This window comes from Capricornis sumatraensis, chromosome 2 (genome assembly GCF_032405125.1).
Source record: "Capricornis sumatraensis isolate serow.1 chromosome 2, serow.2, whole genome shotgun sequence".
In the NCBI taxonomy this organism is placed as follows: domain Eukaryota; kingdom Metazoa; phylum Chordata; class Mammalia; order Artiodactyla; family Bovidae; genus Capricornis; species Capricornis sumatraensis.
Genome location: NC_091070.1, coordinates 65,809,743 through 65,830,643, shown reverse-complemented (window position 1 = coordinate 65,830,643; position 20,901 = coordinate 65,809,743). Strand labels below are relative to the sequence as shown.

Below are 20,901 nucleotides of genomic sequence, written 5' to 3'. Positions count from 1 at the left end.
CTTTCTTCTGTATTTTCACAGCACCTGTCAGATTCTATTAAACTTATTTTTATACACATATGAGCCCAGAGAACATGGCACAGAATATGGCATACTCCTGGGTGCTCAATAAACTCAGATTTTGCTATCAAGAGGCAGAGACCAGATCAATCAAGAAATGTTTGTCAACTACCCTGTTACCATAAAGGGAAAATGATAACTATTTTGGAAAACAGCTTTGTAGTTTCTTTAAAAATTTAAATATACATCTATCAGATGACCCAGAAATTCTAAGAAATGAAAGCATATGTCAACACCAAAACGTGCAAATATTTATAGCACTTTTATTCACAGTAGCCAAAAAGTAGAGAGAAATCCAACTGTCTATCAATGGATGGATTAAAGCACTAAAAAATGAAATACTGATAACGCAACGTGGATGAACATCAAAGACGTTATGCAAAGTGAAAAGAAGCCAGACACAGACTTACACAGAAAGTAGATCAGTGATTATGGGGCTGAGATGGGAATGAAGAGTTTAGGTGTTTTAGTCACTAAGTCGTGTCTGATTCTTGAGACCCCATGGAGTATAGCCTGCCATGCTCCTCTGTCCATGGGATTTCCCAGGCAAAGATACTGGAGCAGGTTGCCATTTCCATCTCCAAGGGATCTTTCTGACCCAGGGATCGAACCCACATCTCCTATGTTGCAGGCAGATTCTTTACCATCTGAGCCACCAGGGAAGCTGACAGAAATTTCCTAAAATTAGCTGCATAAAGACCACAATTCTGGAGGTCCAATGGTGAAGACATCATGCTTTCACTGCTGTGGCCCCAGCTTCAACCCCTGATTGGGGAACTAAGATCCTGCAAGCTGCATAGTATGCCCCCCCAAAAAATCATTGAGTTTATACACTTAAAACAGATGAACTTTGTTATGTAAATTATGCCTCAATAAAGCTGATAAAGACAAATAATTACATGAAAATCTTTTAGGCCAAAATGATGGAAAAGCTGTCAGCTTTGTGTATTCTTATCTTAAACTTGGCTCTCGTAGGATACTCTGGCTATATCATATAGTTTCCCATCTCCTCTAACAGGACAAGAACTGATCAGTTTACACTTAATCAGGGTCTTGTTTCTGGCACATGCAATCTCTAATACTTAAAATGACTGGGGAAGCGGCCAAGGATCATGCATCTTTGGAGCACGAGCAATGTAGATGTTAGGGACTGCATGTTTGTGGCCACCACTCCCTCCCAATTCATATGTCGAAAATCCTAATCCCCAATGTGACTTGGTACTTAGAGGTGCACTTGGAGGCCTTTGGGAGGTAATCAGGTCATATGGGTGGAGCCCTCATGACAGGATTAATGCTATTATATGAAGAGACCAGAACCTGTTCTCTTCATGTAGGGATACAGTAAGAAGGCAGCTGTCTACAGCCAGGAAACACCAGACACCAGGCAGGCAAGCACCTTGATACTGGACTTCCCCGCCTCCAGAACTGGGAGAAATACACATGTGTTTCGTTTAAGCCACCTAGTCTACAGTGATTTGTTACAGAAGCCCAGGCAAAATAAAACAGGTATTTTTTTCCCAGTGACTTCTATAGCATCTTTATCTTAATGTTTTCTACAGCAGTCTCCCCTCCTGATAGCTAGATGAGAAAACAGAAGAAATGTATAGGGAATAGAATGGTAGAAGGCCATCAACAGTCATTTTCAGAGCCTCCCTGTTTTGGGAACCACCTATTAGTACAGGAACTATTCCTAACAGGAATCACTCTAACCCAAAACAGTTGTTTACATAGTAACTCTGCATCATTACTCACATTCTTTAAGTTAAGGTATCACTTAACTGGTTGGTTCCTCTCAGCAGCATTTACCTATGTCTTAGGGAAGACATACAGCCACTGTTTGGACACCATTTAAAAAAATACTTTATTTTTGTGTCACTATGGATTCCACTACCCTCAGCAATACAGAAATACCACATGATCACTATTTAAAAAGTCTTGGATTAAGCTCTGGAGAATTTTCATAGGCAAATTCTTCTGTGTGGGCCGGATCTGTAAATACTCCAATAAAATCTATTTCCAAGAAAAATGGACCATCCACTTTATCAGCCAGGGTGAATCCAATAGATGAGATCTAAATTTAAAATAGAGAAATTGATCAAAATCTTGTATGCTGTTGTTTTCCCTGGAGTTTTAAAATTCTGTAATTACTATAGCTTCAGGTATATACTATCAGCCCTTCACATGTATACCATAGTACTCAAGTGCTGTAGCAAATTATACGAAGTACATGACTGCTTTTCTTTCCACATTCTACTTCTCTCTATAAAACAGTGCCACTTAAGACTAATAAGTAAAAGTGGATGTCTAATGGAGGTTCCTTGAAGCTCCCCTGAACTGTGTTTTAAAGCTAAAGTAAAATGTAGGCATGACCACACTGAAATTCCTCCAAGCAGGGGTATGGTTCACAGGACAGTTCTGAGTCAGCATCTGTCTAGGTATAACAGGAGTATACTTAAGTAGGAATTTTCATCTTTCATTTCAGTTCAGTTCAGTCGCTCACTCGTGTCCAACTCTGCAACCCCATGAATCGCAGCACACCAGGCCTCCCTGTCCATCATCAACTCCCGGAGTTCACTCAGATTCACGTCCATCGAGTCAGTGATGCCATCCAGCCATCTCATCCTGGGTCGTCCCCTTCTCCTGCCCCCAGTCCCTCCCAGCATCAGAGTCTTTTCCAATGAGTCAACTCTTCGCATGAGGTGGCCAAAGTACTGGAGTTTCAGCTTTACCATCATTCCCTCCAACGAAATCCCAGGGCCGATCTCCAGAATGGACTGGTTGGATCTCCTTGCAGTCCAAGGGACTCTCAAGAGTCTTCTCCAACACCACAGTTCAAAAGCATCAATTCTTCGGTGCTCAGCCTTCTTCACAGTCCAACTCTCACATCCATACATGACTACTGGGAAAACCATAGCCTTGACTAGACGGACCTTAGTCGGCAAAGGAATGTCTCTGCTTTTGAATATGCCATCTAGGTTGGTCATAACTTTTCTTCCAAGGAGTAAGTGTCTTTTAATTTCATGGCTGCAATCACCATCTGCAGTGATTTTGGAGCCCCCAAAAATAAAGTCTGACCCTGTTTCCACTGTTTCCCCATCCATTTCCCATGAAGTGATGGGACCGGATGCCATGATCTTCGTTTTCTGAATGTTGAGCTTTAAGCCAACTTTTTCACTCTCCTCTTTCACTTTCATCAAGAGGCTTTTTAGTTCCTCTTCACTTTCTGCCATAAGGGTGGTGTCATCTGCATATCTGAGGTTATTGAGATTTCTCCTGGCAATCTTGATTCCAGCTTTTGCTTCTTCCAGCCCAACGTTTCTCATGCTGTACCCTGCATAGAAGTTAAATAAGCAGGGTGACACTATACAGCCTTGACGTACTCCTTTTCCTATTTGGAACCAGTCTGTTCCATGTCCAGTTCTAACTGTTGCTTCCTGACCTGCATACAGGTTTCTCAAGAGGCAGGTCAGGTGGTCTGGTATTCCCATCTCTTTCAGAATTTTCCACAGTTTATTGTGATCCACACAGTCAAAGGCTTTGGCATAGTCAATCAAGCAGAAATAGATGTTTTTCTGGAACTCTCTTGCTTTTTCCATGATCCAGCAGATGTTGGCAATCTGATCTCTGGTTCCTCTGCCTTTTCTAAAACCAGCTTGAACATCAGGAAGTTCACAGTTCACGTATTGCTGAAGCCTAGCTTGGAGAATTTTGAGCATTACTTCACTGGTGTGTGAGATGAGTGCAATTGTGCGGTAGTTTGAGCATTCTTTTGCATTGCCTTTCTTTGGGATTGGAATGAAGACTGACCTTTTCCAGTCCTGTGGCCACTGCTGAGTTTTCCAAATTTGCTGGCATACTGAGTGCAGCACTTTCATAGCATCATCTTTCAGGATTTGAAATAGTCCAACTGGAATTCCATCACCTCCACTAGCTTTGTTCCTAGTGATACTTTCTAAGGCCCACTTGACTTCACATTCCAGGATGTCTGGCTCTAGATGAGTGATCACAACATCATGATTATCTGGGTCATGAAGATCATTTTTGTACAGTTCTTCTGTGTATTCTTGCCACCTCTTAATATCTTCTGCTTCTGTTAGGTCCATACCATTTGTCCTTTATAGAGCCCATCTTTGCATGAAATGTTCCCTTGGTATCACTAATTTTCTTGAAGAGATCTCTAGTCTTTCCCATTCTATTGTTTTCCTCTATTTCTTTGCATTGATCACTGAGGAAGGCTTTCTTATCTCATCTTTCATTTGCCAGCCTTCAAAAATGAACTGAAATAATCCTCACAGTTCTATTTCACTAAAGGTAATAAAACAGTATTTCCCTGACGCTGAGAAAGATTGAAGGCAGGAGGAGAAGGGGACGACAGAGGATGAGATGGTTGGATGGCATCACCGACTCAATGGACATGAGTTTGAGCAAGCTCCAGGAATTGGTGATGGATAGGGAAGCCTGGAGTGCTGCAGTTCATGGGGTTGCAGAGTCAGACACGACTGAGCAACTGAGCTGAACTGAATATATATGGTCTTCCCAGGTGGCGCTAGTGGTAAGGAATTCACCTGCCAATGCAGGCGACACAAGAGACTCAGATGTTAACGCTGCATTGGGAAGACCCCCTGGAGAAGGTAATGGCAACCCTCTCCAGCATTCTTGCCTGTGAAATCCCATGGACAGAGGAGCCTGGTGGGCTACAGACCACGGGGTCCCAAAGAGTCAGACACAACTAAGTACACACGCAATACAGTTCTGAGTGAAAATACAGGAAAATGTCACCTTGTCGAGCAGAAGCTGGTACTGGGCATCCCGGATTCGTCCTTGATTAGAGAAGAAAAATTTGGAGAAAGGAATCTGAAAGAAAAAACCATTGACTTCAAAGCTGAAATGTAAGCAACTGAGGCATCTGCATAGAACTCCAATGATAAAATAATAATGCTTTAAATTTAATTCTAAAATTATCTAACATGTGAAGTTACAACAAATGGCTTAGTTGTTTGGATAACAGATGGAAAAAAATTTAATGAAATAATCTAAGTATTACAAGAAAACAATTGTAAACTTTTGCAAGCCAGAAGTCCCAAAGGAAAAAATAAAAGAGTACAACTTTATGGTGGCAAAAAAAAAAGTATCCTAAACACAAAACTTTTACAGATAACTAAGAAAAAGATCAAACAACCCAACAGAAAAATGGAGATGGGAGAAACAGGCACATCTGTATACTGATACGCGGACTGCAAATTAGCCCAACTCTTAGAGAACAGCTGACAGTTGTGGCACACAGGATTCTAAGATGACCCCAGAGATTTCCAGCTTTCAGTGCACACACACCTTCTGCCAGGTATTCAGACACTAATCTTAGTGCTGCTGTGAAGGGACTCCACAGAAGTCGGGTCCCAAATCAGCTGACCTTAACAGAGGGAAGATGATCCTCTGTAGGTGTGCAATCACTTGAGCTCATAAAAATGCCTGGTGAAGGAGGTTAGAAGCATCAGCGGGATTCAAAGGGGGAAGTGAGGGAGATTCTCCACTGCTGGCTTTGAAGACGGAGGAGCTCAATGGCAAGGAGTGTGGGCTGCTTACAGGACATGAGAGTGGCTTCCGGCTGACAACCAGTAAAGAAACAAAGATATCATTACAACCACAGGAACTCAATCAGGCCAATAATCAGAATAAGCTTGGAAGTGGATTCTTCCCCAGAGCCTCCAAGAAGAATACAGCCCAGCTGACACCTTGTGATATCAGCCTTAAAAGGCCCTGAACACTGAACCTGGCCATAGGCTGTCTAATCTGTGGCTTATAGAAAGTGAGCTAACAAATATGTTGTTTGAAGCTGCGAAGTCTGTGGTATTTTTAACACAGCAATAGGAAACTAACAGCAATACCTAAGAAAATTTGAAAAGCTATAACCTGACCTGCCAATTTCACTTTTAGAAATTTATATTACAGATAAACTCTGACAAACACATAAAGATGCAGCTTTTTCTAATAACAATGACAAAAAAAGGAAAAATAGAGGAATAGTTGAATAAATTATAGTGCAACCATATAACTAAACATTATATGGCTAATTTCAAAAATGCAGTATTAACAGATCTATACCTGATGCTGTGGGAAGACGTCCACAATATATTATTAGTAAAAAGGAAGATACAGACAAAATCTACAGGGTAAACATCATTTGTGTTATAAAAAACAAAATTTTTTTGGCCATGCAGTGCAGCTTGTGGGATCTTAGCTCTCTTATCAGGGACTGAACCTGAGCCCTGGTAGTGAAAGCCAAGTCCTAACCACTGCACTGCCAGAGAGTTTCCCTAAAAAGAAATTTTTGAAATGCCTCCAAAAAAACTAATAAATTTACTGTAGCAACTGGGAACAACCCAAGTGTCTATCAATAAAGGACTATTTCAATCAACTATTGGATACCCACATACACAAAATACCAAACAAAATAACAAAAAACGAAGAATAATTACATGTAGTGATATGGAATCTTTCCAGGATCTAAATTTTAAAAATATAAACCTGTACAGAAGGTGCATAAAGCATACTACTATTTTTAGTAAAAATAAAAAATAAAAATGAAGTATATGTGCATATATATTTGCTTATTAAAAAGAACTGTAAACCTATGCAAGAAACTAATAAACATACTTACCTATAGAGGGTGGGGGGGAGGGTAGAAGGGAACTGAATGGGAGTGAGAATTATTTGTACATATATCTATATTATTTTGATTTTTGAACCAAAAAAAGTGAATTAAAAAACAAAATGTCAGATTATTTATTACCCAAAACACTTGTTGACATAAAGTGAAAGTGAAGGTTGCTTAGTCATGTCCAGCTTTTTGTGACCCCATGGACTATACAGTCCATGGAATTCTCCAGGCCAGAATGCTGGAGTGGATAGCTTTTCCCGTCTCCAGGGGATCTTCCCAACCTAGGGATTGAACTCAGGTCTCCCACCTTGCAGGTGGTTTCGTTACCAGCTGAGCCACAAGGGAAGCCCAAGAATACTGGAGTGGGTAGTCTATACCTTCTCCAGCAGATCTCCCTGACCCAGGAATCAAACCAAGGTCTCCTGCATTGCAGGCGGATTCTTTACCAACTGAGCTATGAGGGAAGCAAACAAACTCAATTCAAAGTTCATTTAATAAACCACCATTGCATAAGATCATGTTATTCAGAAAGCAAATTCAAGTGCAGTCACATCCTCATTTCACCTGCTCCCTTCATTTCTGTTAAGCAAACCTGGAAGGGAGACCCCAGTTTCTCCATTTTGCATCCTGGTTTGGCACTTAAACTGCCTCATTATTCCAAATGTATTCAAGGAGCATGTGTCACCTACCCCGCCCCCAGCCTTTTGTCTTTTTGTCACATAATTTGATAAGATCACTGTCCACACTAAGGGAATCTTTTAGCCTGGAAAAAAATGAAGCTAAGAAGGAGCATTAAGTCTGTATGATTTGCTTAAAAAAAAAAAAAGATAAACAATTGTTTTCTCTCTACAAATGACACTAGCATGCATAATTTTTCCATCACTTTGCTCTGTTTTCTTTCTATAACCAGTGTAAATACCTGCACATCTCACTTCTATTTACTAAGGGAGAATTATTTATGAAGAAGTAAACAGCAATTAATAACATTTAATTTTTAAAAATCTCTTCCCCAATACTTCCCTTAATAATTTAAAGAAAGGTGTTGCAAACAACTATTATTTCCAGCCAAAGACCAGAACATGTAACTTCAGGAAAGAAATAACTAATTGCTAATGATTAAATGGTAATGATACTCAAGAATAATTTGGCAATGTGCATCAAAGCTCTTAAAAATGTATGTATCATTTTTTTCTAGGTATTTTATTTCCAGGAAAACATCTTAAGAAAATAACTCAGGATGTTACCTCAGAGTTTGATGTGACAGTGAAAAGCTCTGAACACAATCTAAATGTACAACAATAGAGGATGGATTAAATAGTGTCTATTTATATTTGTGTAGATATTAAAACTGATATAGAAATATATTTCAACAGAAAATTGTTCATAAAATTCAGTTCAGTGAAAAATATATGTTATAAAATAGCACTGGCACAATATTATTTTCCTAAAAAAAATGTGAATAGAAAAGTCTGAAGGTACATACTAAAATAAAAATAGTATTTTATTTCTGGGTAATGGGAACAAAAAATTATTTTCCTTTTCTGCATTTTCTAGAATTTCTATAATGAAATACTTGTTTTATTTATCCATTACTTGCATACAAGTGTTACATATATAGTAATTTTGGATTATATGTCTATATTAGTGTATAGATACATATCTGTGTGTGTGTGTGTGTACTCAGTTGCTCAGTCAGCCTCTGACTCTTTGTGATCCCATGGACTGTAGCCCACCAGGCTCCTCTGTCCATGGGTTTTCCCAGGCAGGAATACTGGAGTGGATTGCCATTTCCTCCTCCAGGGGATCCTCACAACCCAAGGATCAAACCCGTCTCCTGCGTCTCCTGCATTGGCAGGTGGATTCTTTACCACTGAGCCATATGGGAAGCTCAGATATGTATGTAATGCCTATTATATGCTAAGCACTGCACTGCTCTAGGTACAAGGGAAACAGCTATGAACAATACAAAGTCCCTGCTCTCAAAATTTACAGAATTTATGTTCCAGAGGAGCAGAGTAGACAGTGACAATAAACAGACAACTGAATGAACAAATAATTGTACTTAATGGTTAGCTCTGCTGCTGCTGCTGCTACTAAGTCGCTTCAGTCGTGTCTGACTCTGTGCGACCCCATAGACGGCAGCCCACCAGGCTCCCCTGTCCCTGGGATTCTCCAGGCAAGAACACTGGAGTGGGCTGCCATTTCCTTCTCCAATGCATGAAAGTGAAAAGTCAAAGTGAAGTCACTGAGTTGTGTCCAACTCTCAGCGACCCCATGGACTGCAGCATACCAGGCTCCTCCGTCCATGGGATTTTCCAGGCAAGAGTACTGGAGTGGGAGAAAAAAAAACCAGGATATTATTATTGTGTGAGAGGATGCAACTCTAGCTAGAGGGATCAGGAAAGGCCTCTCTGAGGTGACTTTTGGGCTGAGAAGTGATTGATAAGAGAAAGCACATGAAGAGCATGCCCATAGGATACAGCATGAAACACAAAGGCTCTGACAGAAGTAAATCTGAGTTTGACACACACAAAAGGGGCCATATGGAAGCGGGCAGGAGGAGGAGGAGAGACTGAAGATGAAGACCGGGTCTGCTACTATAGGCCCCAGGGTCATGGCGAAGAGTTTGGACTGTATTCTAATAAGGAGAGATCGCTGGAGGGTTTTAAGCATGTGAGTGATGTAATCTGAACTATGCTTTAGAAAGATCACTCTGGCTGTGTGTGCACAGTGGACTTCAGGAGCTAAGAGGACAAAACAAGCTCTTGCAGTAATCCCAAGGCCTGAACTAGGGTGACAGTGGAAGAGATAGCTAGAAATAGACATGTATTTTGGAAGGAGATGTGAAATAAGTCGTTAACACTGGATGTGGGTTGGGGTGAAAGGAATCCAGGATGACTCTTAGGTTTAAGTATGAGCAAAATGGAGACTTTCTTTTGAATTTATAGATTAAAAACCTTCAATAGACAGAAGAAAGGAATGCACACTTAGTTTTGCCCTCATTCCCTGAATCTCCATTTATTTTCCTTCGGGTTAACATTTTTTACCTTCTAAAAGTTTCTTCTCCCTACAAAATATGACCGCCTTATAGTACGAAGAAATAAATAGAATAAAAACGTTGATAACGTAAAGTATGAAGTATTTATTCCTCTTAAGGGAGCCTTTCTACTCAACTAGGGACACTAGCTAGGTACAATTGCCTGGAAGAAATGATATGGCAGGAACTTAAAAAGAATCACCTACAGTACTTGTGCACAGAGCAGAGATATGCTTATGACTCTGCATGGACCTGGCCATACCCTTATCAAAAGTATTTACTGGAGGACTTCCCTGGTGGCATGGTACATAGGAATCATCTACCAACGCAGGAGACACGGGTTCGATCCCTGGTCTGGGAAGATCCCATATGCTGTGGAACAACTAAGCCCATGCGTCACAACTACTAAGCCCGAGAGCTATAAGCACTGAACCCACACACTCTAAGGCATATGTTCCACAAGAGAAGCCACCACAGTGAGAAGCCCACGCACTACAATGAAAAGCAGTCCTTGCTCACTGCAGCTAGGGAAAGCCCACACAGCAATGAAGACTCAGCGCAACCAAAAATAAATAATATTTTTTAAAAAGTATTTACTGATTAGTAAGCTATTTCAAATCCTGAAAGATGATGCTATGAAAGTGCTGCACTCAGTATGCCAGCAAATTTGGAAAACTCAGCAGTGGCCACAGGACTGGAAAAGGTCAGTCTTCATTCCAATTTCAAAGAAAGGCAATGCAAAAGAATGCTCAAACTACCGCACAATTGCACTTATCTTACATGCTAGTAAAGTAACGCTCAAAATTCTCCAAGCCAGGCTTCAGCAATACGTGAACTGTGAACTTCCTGATGTTCAAGCTGGTTTTAGAAAAGGCAGAGGAACCAGAGATCAGATTGCCAACATCCGCTGGGTCATGGAAAAAGCAAGAGTTCCAGAAAAACATCTATTTCTGCTTGATTGACTATGCCAAAGCCTTTGACTGTGTGGATCACAATAAACTGTGGAAAATTCTGAAAGAGATGGGAATACCAGACCACCTGACCTGCCTCTTGAGAAATCTGTATGCAGGTCAGGAAGCAACAGTTAGAACTGGACATGGAACAATGGACTGGTTCCAAATAGGAAAAGGAGTACATCAAGGCTGTATAGTGTCACCCTGCTTATTTAACTTCTATACAGAGTACATGATGAGAAACGCTGGACTGGAAGAAACACAAGCTGGAATCAAGATTGCTGAGAGAAATATCAATAACCTCAGATATGCAGATGACACCACCCTTATGGCAGAAAGTGAAGAGGAACTAAATAGCCTCTTGATGAAAGTGAAAGAGGAGAATGAAAAAGCTGGCTTAAAGTTCAACATTCAGAAAACAAAGATCATGGCATCCGGTCCCATCACTTCATGGGAAATAGATGGGGAAACAGTGGAAACAGGGTCAGACTTTATTTTTGGGGGCTCCAAAATCACTGCAGATGGTGACTGCAGCCATGAAATTAAAAGACGCTTACTCCTTGGAAGAAAAGTTATGACCAACCTAGATGGCATATTCAAAAGCAGAGATATTACTTTGTGGACTAAGGTCCATCTAGTCAAGGCTATGGTTTTTCCTGTGGTCATGTATGGATATGAGACTTGGACTGTGAAGAAGGCTGAGCGCCGAAGAATTGATGCTTTTGAACTGTGGTGTTGGAGAAGACTCTTGAGAGTCCCTTGGACTGCAAGGAGATCCAACCAGTTCATTTTGAAGGAGATCAGCCCTGGGAAGGAATTCTTTGGAAGGAATGATGCTAAAGCTGAAACTCCCGTACTTTGGCCACCTCATGCGAAGAGTTGACTCATTGGAAAAGACTGATGCTGGGAGGGACTGGGGGCAGGAGGAGAAGGGGACGACAGAGGATGAGATGGCTGGATGGCATCACTGACTCGATGGACGTGAGTCTGAGTGAACTCCGGGAGATGGTAATGGACAGGGAGGCCTGGCGTGCTGCGATTCATGGGGTCGCAAAGAGTCGGACACGAGTGAGCGACTGAACTGAACTGAAGCGACCATTTATATTAATGAAAGAAAAAGATCAATTATGTAAATCTTGCCTTTAGGTCCTCTTCCTTCTTTCCCTTCCCATAGTCCAAGAGGAATTAATAAGAAAACTACAATGTAACCATGACCAAAAGACCTCTTTTTCATACAAGAAAAGACTTGTGCTGTTGTTACCTTGACCTCCTGCCAGTAGGGCCCCCCACGGGTGAACATGAAGTAACTGTACATCTGATCCTTCCTCTGGATTATATCTGTGTCCTCCCTGATATTCACCATCCAAGGTCGACCATCTCCACGGACACGGAGATACAGAGTGTTGAACTGGGACCAATCGTAAGATCTCTTCATTTCAAAAGGGCCCTAAGGTACAGAAAAGAATGTTAATTTCACCTCATTTTCCACTATTAGCAAAATGTGAGTCACCATCACCTTTTACAGCATCAAACGGATCAACAAGCCATTTTCCTGCCTTTTTCTGCTTTCTACCACTTTATGAAGGCAGATAAATCTGATGACTCTTATTTTAGCACAAAATACTGACCTAGTTAAATGTTTCTAAGTTAATGTTCAAGGCATGATTTGCACAGGACAATGTTTACATGGGATAGACACGTGTGTCACTGAACAGAAATGAATTACTGCATGTATTTTCTTTCCCTGGGTCTAGAGAGCAATGGCTTCTGAGTGGGCCATTTTACTGAAACTGCCCTCCCTTAAATCAGAAAACTATGAAACACCTCAAGTTGTGTTTTTGTTGTTGGCCACATAGCATGAGGGACCTTAGTTCACTGACTAGGGATCGGAACCTGTGCCCCTGCAGTAGAAGCACAGAGTCCTAATCACTGGACTGTCAGGGAATTCTAGACCTCAATTTTTAAAACCAATATTATTTTAACAGCTACCATCCATTGAAAATATGCATTAACCACTTGGCATGCACAATTTAATCTTCACAATAGCCCTATGAAATAGAGGCGCTATCATTGTTTTCCATTTTATAGATGAATCAACTGAGCACTCAACTCATAACTGGTAGGTCCAGTGCTGTTTAACTCCAAAATCTATGTTCTTAAAAACTACCTAAATGGTCTCTCTTTGAAAGCAGAATGTAGTATTAGTTTCCAAAGGTATTTGTTACTTCAGAGCTCATCTGATTTCAATAATACCAATGCTCAGATATGAACTCTTACTTACTAGCCAAACAATTTCGGACAAACTACAGAATCTCCCCAAGCCTGTTTCCTCATCTGTAAAAGTGAGATGGTTATACCTTACAAGATTGATGTCGGGAATAAAAGAGATAATGTATATAATTAGCACAAGAACTGGCAGGGTACACTTACCAATGTCATCAACTATTTTCATTATTCTACAGGTTATCACAGAATTATTTTCTACTGTGGACTGACCAAATCCATTCTGTGGATTTTCAAGGCCTGAAATAAAATCTTCTATGCAACTTTGTTACTGCTGAAAGAACACTTTCCTTTCTTTTTCATGATTATCTTGAGAGAGGGTCTAATACTATTCCCACCATTTGCTTTTCTACCATAACCAAGCAACCAACCAATGGTTGTGGCCACTACCAGGCACAGGAGCCTGTCCAGAGCAGCCCTGAAACAACCGCTGATCAGCAAATTTGCAAAAAGCAACAGGCTGGTGGTGAGACAAAGGAGCTGACCTGAGCAGCTTTGGAAAATGGTGTTCTGACTGGAAACCAGAAGGCTAACGACAAATACTATACATAAGCATTGTATGCTAGTTGGTAAAGATGATTCTCACAGGGTTATGGGTTGTAAATTTTGAAATGGCTTTCCAAGTAGGGTTGAATTAATAAGTAAATGTATGGTTAATGGTGGGAGACAGGTTTCACACCATTACAGACAGAAGTTATCAACACACAAGAGGGAGGAGGCTAGAGTAAATCATGTGGTACTGGATTAGAGTCAAAGCATCAGTATGAACTCATACTTAGCTTAGTATATATAAATAGTTACAGACGTGTTTCCACAAGCTGATATGCAAATATATATTTCATAGCTGTGTCCACCGAGAGGTCCTAAATATAGTGTCAAAACAGATCTTGGTTTCTAATACCATTTTTTTAAAAAATGAGGGCTTCTTTGAGAAATGGCTAATTCTAGGGTTGGAACTTTCACTTTCACTTTCAAGCATTGGAGAAGGAAATGGCAACCCACTCCAGTGTTTTTGCCTGGAGAATCCCAAGGATGGCAGAGCCTGGTGGGCTGCTGTCTATGGGGTCGCACAGAGTCAGACACAACTGAAGCGACTTAGCAGTAGCAGCAGGGTTGGAACAGACAAAAATACGAAATGAGCTATGGCATCTTACAGTGCCAAAAAGTGCTCAAAAAAACAGGATGATGGCAAATCAAAGGGACAGGTATAATCTGAAAGAGCTCCCAGTGGCCAAAGCTGGAACAATTTGAACAACAAAATAAATAACATGGTATTGGATCATAACCCAAAGTGTAAGTCCATTCTAAATGACTGAATAAATAAATAAATGTGGAAGAAGAAAAAAAACCTTCCTTTGTGAAGAACTGAAATCTCAAATAATTTATGAAAATACTACCCCTTCCAGGATATATAACTTAATCCCATACCCTACCCCACGCCTTGAATGTAGGGTACACTTAGTGACTTGTTTCCAAAGAACAGAATATGAAAAGAGGTGGGGGGGTGGGGTAAGTACTTAACAATGGAGTAACCTGGGGGGGGTAAGTACTTAACAATGGAATAACCTAGCAAACACTACCCTGACCAGGTGACCAACATTAACACATCAGTGATGAGTCAGATTGCTAGGATATACCCCTGATATGATGGGAAGTGTACTTCAACTCTATGTTCTCAGCTTCCCTGGTGGCTCAGAGGTTAGCCTCTTCCTTCAATGCGGGAGACCTGGGTTCAATCCCTGGGTCAGGAAGATCCCCTGGAGAAGGAAATGGTAACCCACTCCAGTATTCTTGCCTGGAGAATTCCATGGACGAAGAAGCCTGGTAGGCTACAGTCCATGGGGTCACAAAGAGTCGGACACAACTGAGCAACTTATTTTTCCTAAAACCTAGAACCTCAGTCTAACCAGGGGGTAAAAAATCAGAAAATCCCAAATTGAGGATCATTCTACAAAATAGCTGACCTCAAAGCCTCAAGAAAAATAAGGAAAGACTAAGAAACTGTCACAGAAATAGTTTACTTGAAAAAAAATCCACAGGCTGGCCCTACTTCCCACTCTAAGGAACACCAAGCCATCAGAGGGTCTGTGGGCTATGTCAGAGGAGATGCAAACCTCCCTAGATTACCGTTTAAATGTCTACCCTCCTCACGGCTCCTCAAACATAAGTATGCCTCATCCTGGCCAATAGATGTCCAGAAACATGTAGCCTCTCTTCAGGAACTGCTTTCCCCTCGTGCTTATGAAACTTTACACTTGTGCCCAGTGGTTATTTACCCCCATACACAAGATGAGACACCAGGTGTTGTCATTTACAGAAATAAAACCTGTCTGCTACAGCTCGTGCTACAATGAAGTCCACCTCAGTTCACCAGAAAACTGCAGCTCCGGAATTTCACGTACCCTTGGAATCTTGGATACCATAGCACAGTACCCACTTCGGCCACTTTCCCCATCCTGGGGTGCCTCAGAGCTCAGAGTTCCATACAGCAACGCACTTTGGTTATTCTTGCCCATTTTCAGGAACACTTCACTTCTGCCACCAATAGCTTTATCAGAAGTTACTGTCCACTTATCCAAATCTTCTTTGCTACGGAACTGCCAGACGACCTTGGCTTGTTCCATCAAGACCTCATGCAGAGGGCGGCCTTCAGGCCCTATCCAATATTTCACAATATCATCCTTCAAACGCCTAAAATGGTCCTTCATTTCTTCTTTAACTGCTTTATCAAAACTAATTTCAGGCTTGTCCTCAGGAGAAGTTATTTCCAAAGCAACTTCTCTCTGGTGACGTTCTTCCAAACTCCCTTTAGTCTTCCTCTGAGAAGAGGCCTTGCCAGGAGCAGCCACCGGTTTCTGAAAACTACTGGAACAATAGTCTGCAAAGCGAGTCCCCCAAAATGGACAAGAGGCAACTCTTGGCTTCGGGCATTTTCTGAGAATATAAGTGCCATTCAACAATTTATGAACCAAAGCCATGATAAAAAAAAATAATAAAAATGTAAATTTTTCCCAGGGCTACCAGGGAAAGAAGTTTCAGCAAATAGCCCAATTCCACCTATAATAAAAGAGACAGTGAAGAGTTACTAGTGTACCAATGAATACATCATAATTTCATATTCAACACAGATCATGTACTGTGAAATTCATTAAGTTATTTTCTAATTCTATAAATATTTACTATGAGCAGAAAAAGGTTTACACTGTATATAATGTATCCCACTGCTTTGTGAAAACAGGCCAAGATGAACAGAAACACAACCTCCTTCATGGAGTTAATGATCAGCCCCCAAATAATTCAAGAGTATGCTTCAAAAGGTAGTGTCAACTTTAAAGAAAATTTTTATGCTACATTTTAAAAGAAATAATTGGTTCCTAAAATAAAATACTCAACTAATTCACTCCAAGATTGAGGCTAACTGACATTTTAGCGCTAAGATTACAGTCTGCATGTGGAGTCAGAAGACTGCACAGCTAGAACTGTTTACCCTCAAAGCAAAAACTCTCAAAGAAGTTGATCTTCTTTTCCTTGAAGCTGGCCTTCATTTCCTTGGGGGAAAGGCTGTGATAACACCTCCCCTACCTACCTTGAGGGATTCTTCTGTTGATCAGATGGATTGATGGCTATAATAGGGTTCTCCGATCCAGTTAAGTCTGACAAGATCCCCAAGATTCTTCACGTCTAATAAGCTACTAGTTTTGACTATCAGTCACTACTTGAGGTCCTCAAAGATAGGACCTAAACCACAGTAGCAATAATACCATTACATTTAAATGGCATTCTTAATATTTTCAAACCACCCTGACAAATATTATCTCATTTAATCCACATAAGCCTCCTATAAGACAGTCAGGTAGATATTTCCTTTCAGAAGGAAATAGACACCAACAGGTGAAGTAATCTGCCCAAGATTACAACGTTAATCAGTATGGAAGCAAGCACTAGAACCCTGGCCTTAAATGTTCCCATTTGACACTGCTGGCTCTCTATATGTAAAACATTAGTTATATAACTTCTATGTCTATACTGAAGTAACAACTTTGCTCTTGCAAAAACATTTAATGATTCCTGGCAGGCAGTGCTCCAAGAACCAGGAAGGCAAAATAGGAAGGCTACCAATCCCCTCTCCTACTTATTCCAGCTACCCTGAAAATGAAATAAAATATGCAATGCTAATTTCATCATCTTTCTCTCACCAGAGAGGAGAGAGAAGAAACAAAAACAAAAAATCACCCACTAGTAAGAATACAGTACTGAGAAACAAGATGGAATGCTGAGAACTTTAAAAACTTCAAAAATGCCCCAAATCCAACAACTCAGCTCACCTGCCTCAGTTGCTTAAGAGTCTACATCAAAATGGCACCCAGACCCCTCTATCTACAAAACAGGACTGGTCACCTTTCTAGACTGCCCCTCCTCCCTCACTCCCTACATCAGGTGGCTCATGACCTCATCTCTCCTAAGTCACTGCATTCCAGACGTGCACCCCTACCTCCAATCTACCCCACTACTCTCAGCATCTACAGAGGGCCTAAAACACAAAACTGATTCTTTATCTTCTCAGACTAAAATTCTTCAGAGGCTCTCATGGTCTTCAGAATAAGACTCAACTTTCTCCACAGGGTCTGTGAGACTCCTCCAGATCTAGCCTCTGCTCATCTTTCCGATATTCCCTCTAATCACACCCTACTCTGCTCTAATCACAGAGAACACCTGTGTTCCACAAACTGCCACCCAGCACTCCCTGTCTAGGCATCATGTCTTAGCAGATTGCTGCTCCTAGGCCAGAAATGCCCTCTACTGATTTCTGCTGGCTAATTTATCCTTTGAGACTCAGCTCAGACATCCGTCACCTCCTCAAAGAACCCTTAATTACTCAACTCCACCAAGACCTTTTGATGTGGTCTCACTGCATACTAGGCTTAAGCTTTCTCCCGCTACCATTTATTGCCAGTTCCCTTGTCAGTCTCCCTGCCAGACTGAAAGTGTCTTAAAGGGAGAGACCATCTTCACCGCGGTACTTTCAACTCCCAGGATGGTGCCAGACATGCGGCAGGCCTATAATATTTGTCAAACAGATAATATTTCCACATTTATCCACCAACACTACCACTAGGTCTTGGTTCAGGGTTTTAGTGATTCTTCCCAGAACTATTGAAATTCCCCTAACAAAGGGCTTCTTGGGCTTCCCTGCTGTTCCAGTGGTTAAGAACTCACCTTGCACACCAGTTCGATACCTGGTCTGGGAAGATCCCACATGCAGCAAGGCAGCTAAGCCCCTACGCCACAACTACTGAGCCCACATGCTGCAACTACTGAAGCCCTCTTGCCTAGAGCTCATACTCTACAACAAGAGAAGCCACCACATGAGAAGCCCACACACTACAACAGAGTAGCCCTGGCTCGCCACAACTAGAGAAAGTCCACACACGGCAACGAAGACCCACCACAGCCAAAAAATAGATTAAAAAAAATTTTTTAAGAAGCGGGGAGAGGCTTCTCAAACTTTAAAGTGCCTTGAATTTTATGGGAATTTTGTTAAAGTGCAGATCCTGATTTAGTGGGCATAGGATGGGGCCTGATATTCTGTATTTCTAACAAGTCCCCAGGTGATTGCTGGTGCAGAGAACACCTTTTAGGATTTAGTAAAGTCCTAACTCATCTCTCTGACTCTGACCTCCTTCTCTGCCAATCCAACCTTTACCTGGCAACAAAGGGAATTTTTCTAAATATGATGGCCCTCCCCTTACTCAGCAATTCTGTCCAGAAATTAAAACTCCTAAAATGGTACACAAGGCCCTTCAAAATGCACCCAATTCCTTGGTCTCACTTTTCACTTTCATGGGCGATACCCTCAGCTCTTAACTACAATCATGTCTGATACACAAAAACACATCACTGAAAAATGACAAAAGTGACCAAACATTCTACTAACCTGGCTAATACAAGTGACTGCCATACCTGACCAGTCATAGCATTAGCCCCATTCTAGATACATAAGCTTCTTTCCTAATCATAGAATTACTTCCATCTCTCGACTACTTTCCCCCAAATCATATAACAGAAACCTAAGTCCAACAATAAGTCCCTTCTAACACCCTTTAAATGAGATGTCCCATGGCTTTATGTATTCTCTTCCACTATAGTAAGCCCAACTTGTTCAGCTATAAAGATGTTCCTGGTGGCTTCTGAATGGAGGGCACTGACACTGCTCTCCCTCCGTATTCTCATGAGAACCTGTGCATACATCTCACAGCCCTTACATACTATTAGGATCTTGCTTTCATCTGTCTACCTCAGTAGCCTGGCTTTAATCTTGGACTATGGCTTGAACATAACTGATGCTCAAATGTCTGCTAAAATAAATGAACATCTTGTAAACGGTACGTTTTCACATGGACAAAAAGTAGAAGGGAACCAGGAGAAATAACCACAGTTGATCTCACGTCCTGGAATCACAGGTAATACCTAAATTTCCCTGACTTCTTTAAATGATTTTTAACCTCTACATATACAGAAATTTGGGAAATAAATGATAAGCCTTTAAAATGGAATCTGTACAATCATAAACACGAATTCTCATGAATACCATGCTTAGGTTACACTAGTGAGTGGCAAATGAGGAGTATATACAAAAAATGCATATACACTAACATGGACAAAAAAGATTTGGGGGCAAAGAAGAAGAAAAAGACTTAGAATAGTGTGTAGGACAACGGGACTATAAGTAATATTATTCACTATTTTTCAACCTATCAATCGTGTTACTACTTCTCTAATAATATAACTTTAATTGAAGTGTTTTGTTTCATTCTATTACCGATAAACATAAAGTCAAAATCATTAACTGGATGATCTCCAGATGAAGTTGCTGAGTTTTCCTGACAGTGTAACCTAAGCGGCTAAAAGAGAGCAGTATTAGCGAAGTTTGTGTACCCAAAGCTTACGATATGCCAGAAACCGTTCTGAGTGCATATTTTCACAACAACGATGAGAAAGGTACTATAATTATTCCAAATGCAGAGACAAACAAATGGAGGTTCCAAAATTAAATCACCCGAGGTCATACAACTAGTAAGTGGCCAGAGTTACTCTAGTAACCCCAGAATTATTCTAGTAACCCCAGAGTCCCAGTGTTTAGTCGGGGAGCGATCGTGACTGTGCCACAGCCCCCTTACCATTCACCTGCTAGGGCCGTGTCACTCTCACAAGCTCCCGACACACCAACTCCAAGCAGGCGCTCACTTGCCTCCCCTGCCGGCGCCTCAGAGTGACTTCCGCTCGACTCCCCGCTTTTCCAGACCGGGTACTCCACTTTTCCTGTGCGGGGGCCATCTGTTTTTCCTGTCCGGAGTAAAACCAGGCCTGATGACTCTAGAGTTCCGGTTGGGTGCAGATTGGGGGAAAGAGTAATAATCCCAGAGCTCTATGAAATGAGGGGTTTTTTTGGTCGACTAGATTCCCAAAGGCTTCCCCACCCCGATCGCCAACCGCCAGATTTTTTTCTGCCCTGTGTGAGAAAGTGGGGAGAATTTAGAGAAGTTTTCGCCTCTCCTTCCGGCATCCCACCTTCAGGCTGCAAACTCCATCCCGTGTCTTTCAAATAGGACCCAGATATTGCCAACATCTTTCGCACCTAAGGATCCTGGGTTCACTCGCGCTCCATCCCCACAGCCGCTCAAGAGAGGTCCACGGCCTCAGAGGATTGTTTCTGTGAATTGCCCCCGCGGAATCTTTGGAGACCCACCACAAACTTGGACAGCAAACCATCCTACCCGCCCTTTCCCAATCTGGCCCCGTGGGGTCGCCCACTCTGCAGAGTCTCGATTGTATCCTGTGCACTTTCAACACCGAATCTTGATTATAATTATTCATTCACTTCTCACTTCCTCTGCCACGCTGTGAGCTCT

At 41.5% G+C, this 20,901-nt stretch overlaps 1 protein-coding gene across 3 annotated transcripts; it reads right to left on the bottom strand.

Moving 5' to 3' along the window:
• Nucleotides 1–1,981: 1,981 nt before the first annotated feature.
• On the bottom strand, nt 1,982–20,276 carry NDUFAF1 (NADH:ubiquinone oxidoreductase complex assembly factor 1). Of its 3 annotated transcripts, none has more exons than XM_068965907.1 (5): nt 20,177–20,276; nt 15,394–16,048; nt 11,970–12,155; nt 4,840–4,914; nt 1,982–2,131 (listed from the first exon to the last, which is right to left on the bottom strand). In XM_068965907.1, the coding sequence occupies exons 2-5, from the start codon at nt 15,967–15,969 to the stop codon at nt 1,982–1,984; spliced, it is 987 nt and encodes a 328-aa protein (XP_068822008.1). In that variant the 5' UTR covers nt 15,970–16,048; nt 20,177–20,276. The 3 variants fall into 3 exon arrangements, with proteins under 3 accessions (XP_068822008.1, XP_068822009.1, XP_068822010.1); XM_068965908.1 differs by having other exon boundaries at nt 20,170–20,253; XM_068965909.1 differs by lacking the exons at nt 1,982–2,131; nt 4,840–4,914 and adding an exon at nt 5,537–5,665.
• Between the last annotated feature and the right edge of the window lie 625 nt (nt 20,277–20,901).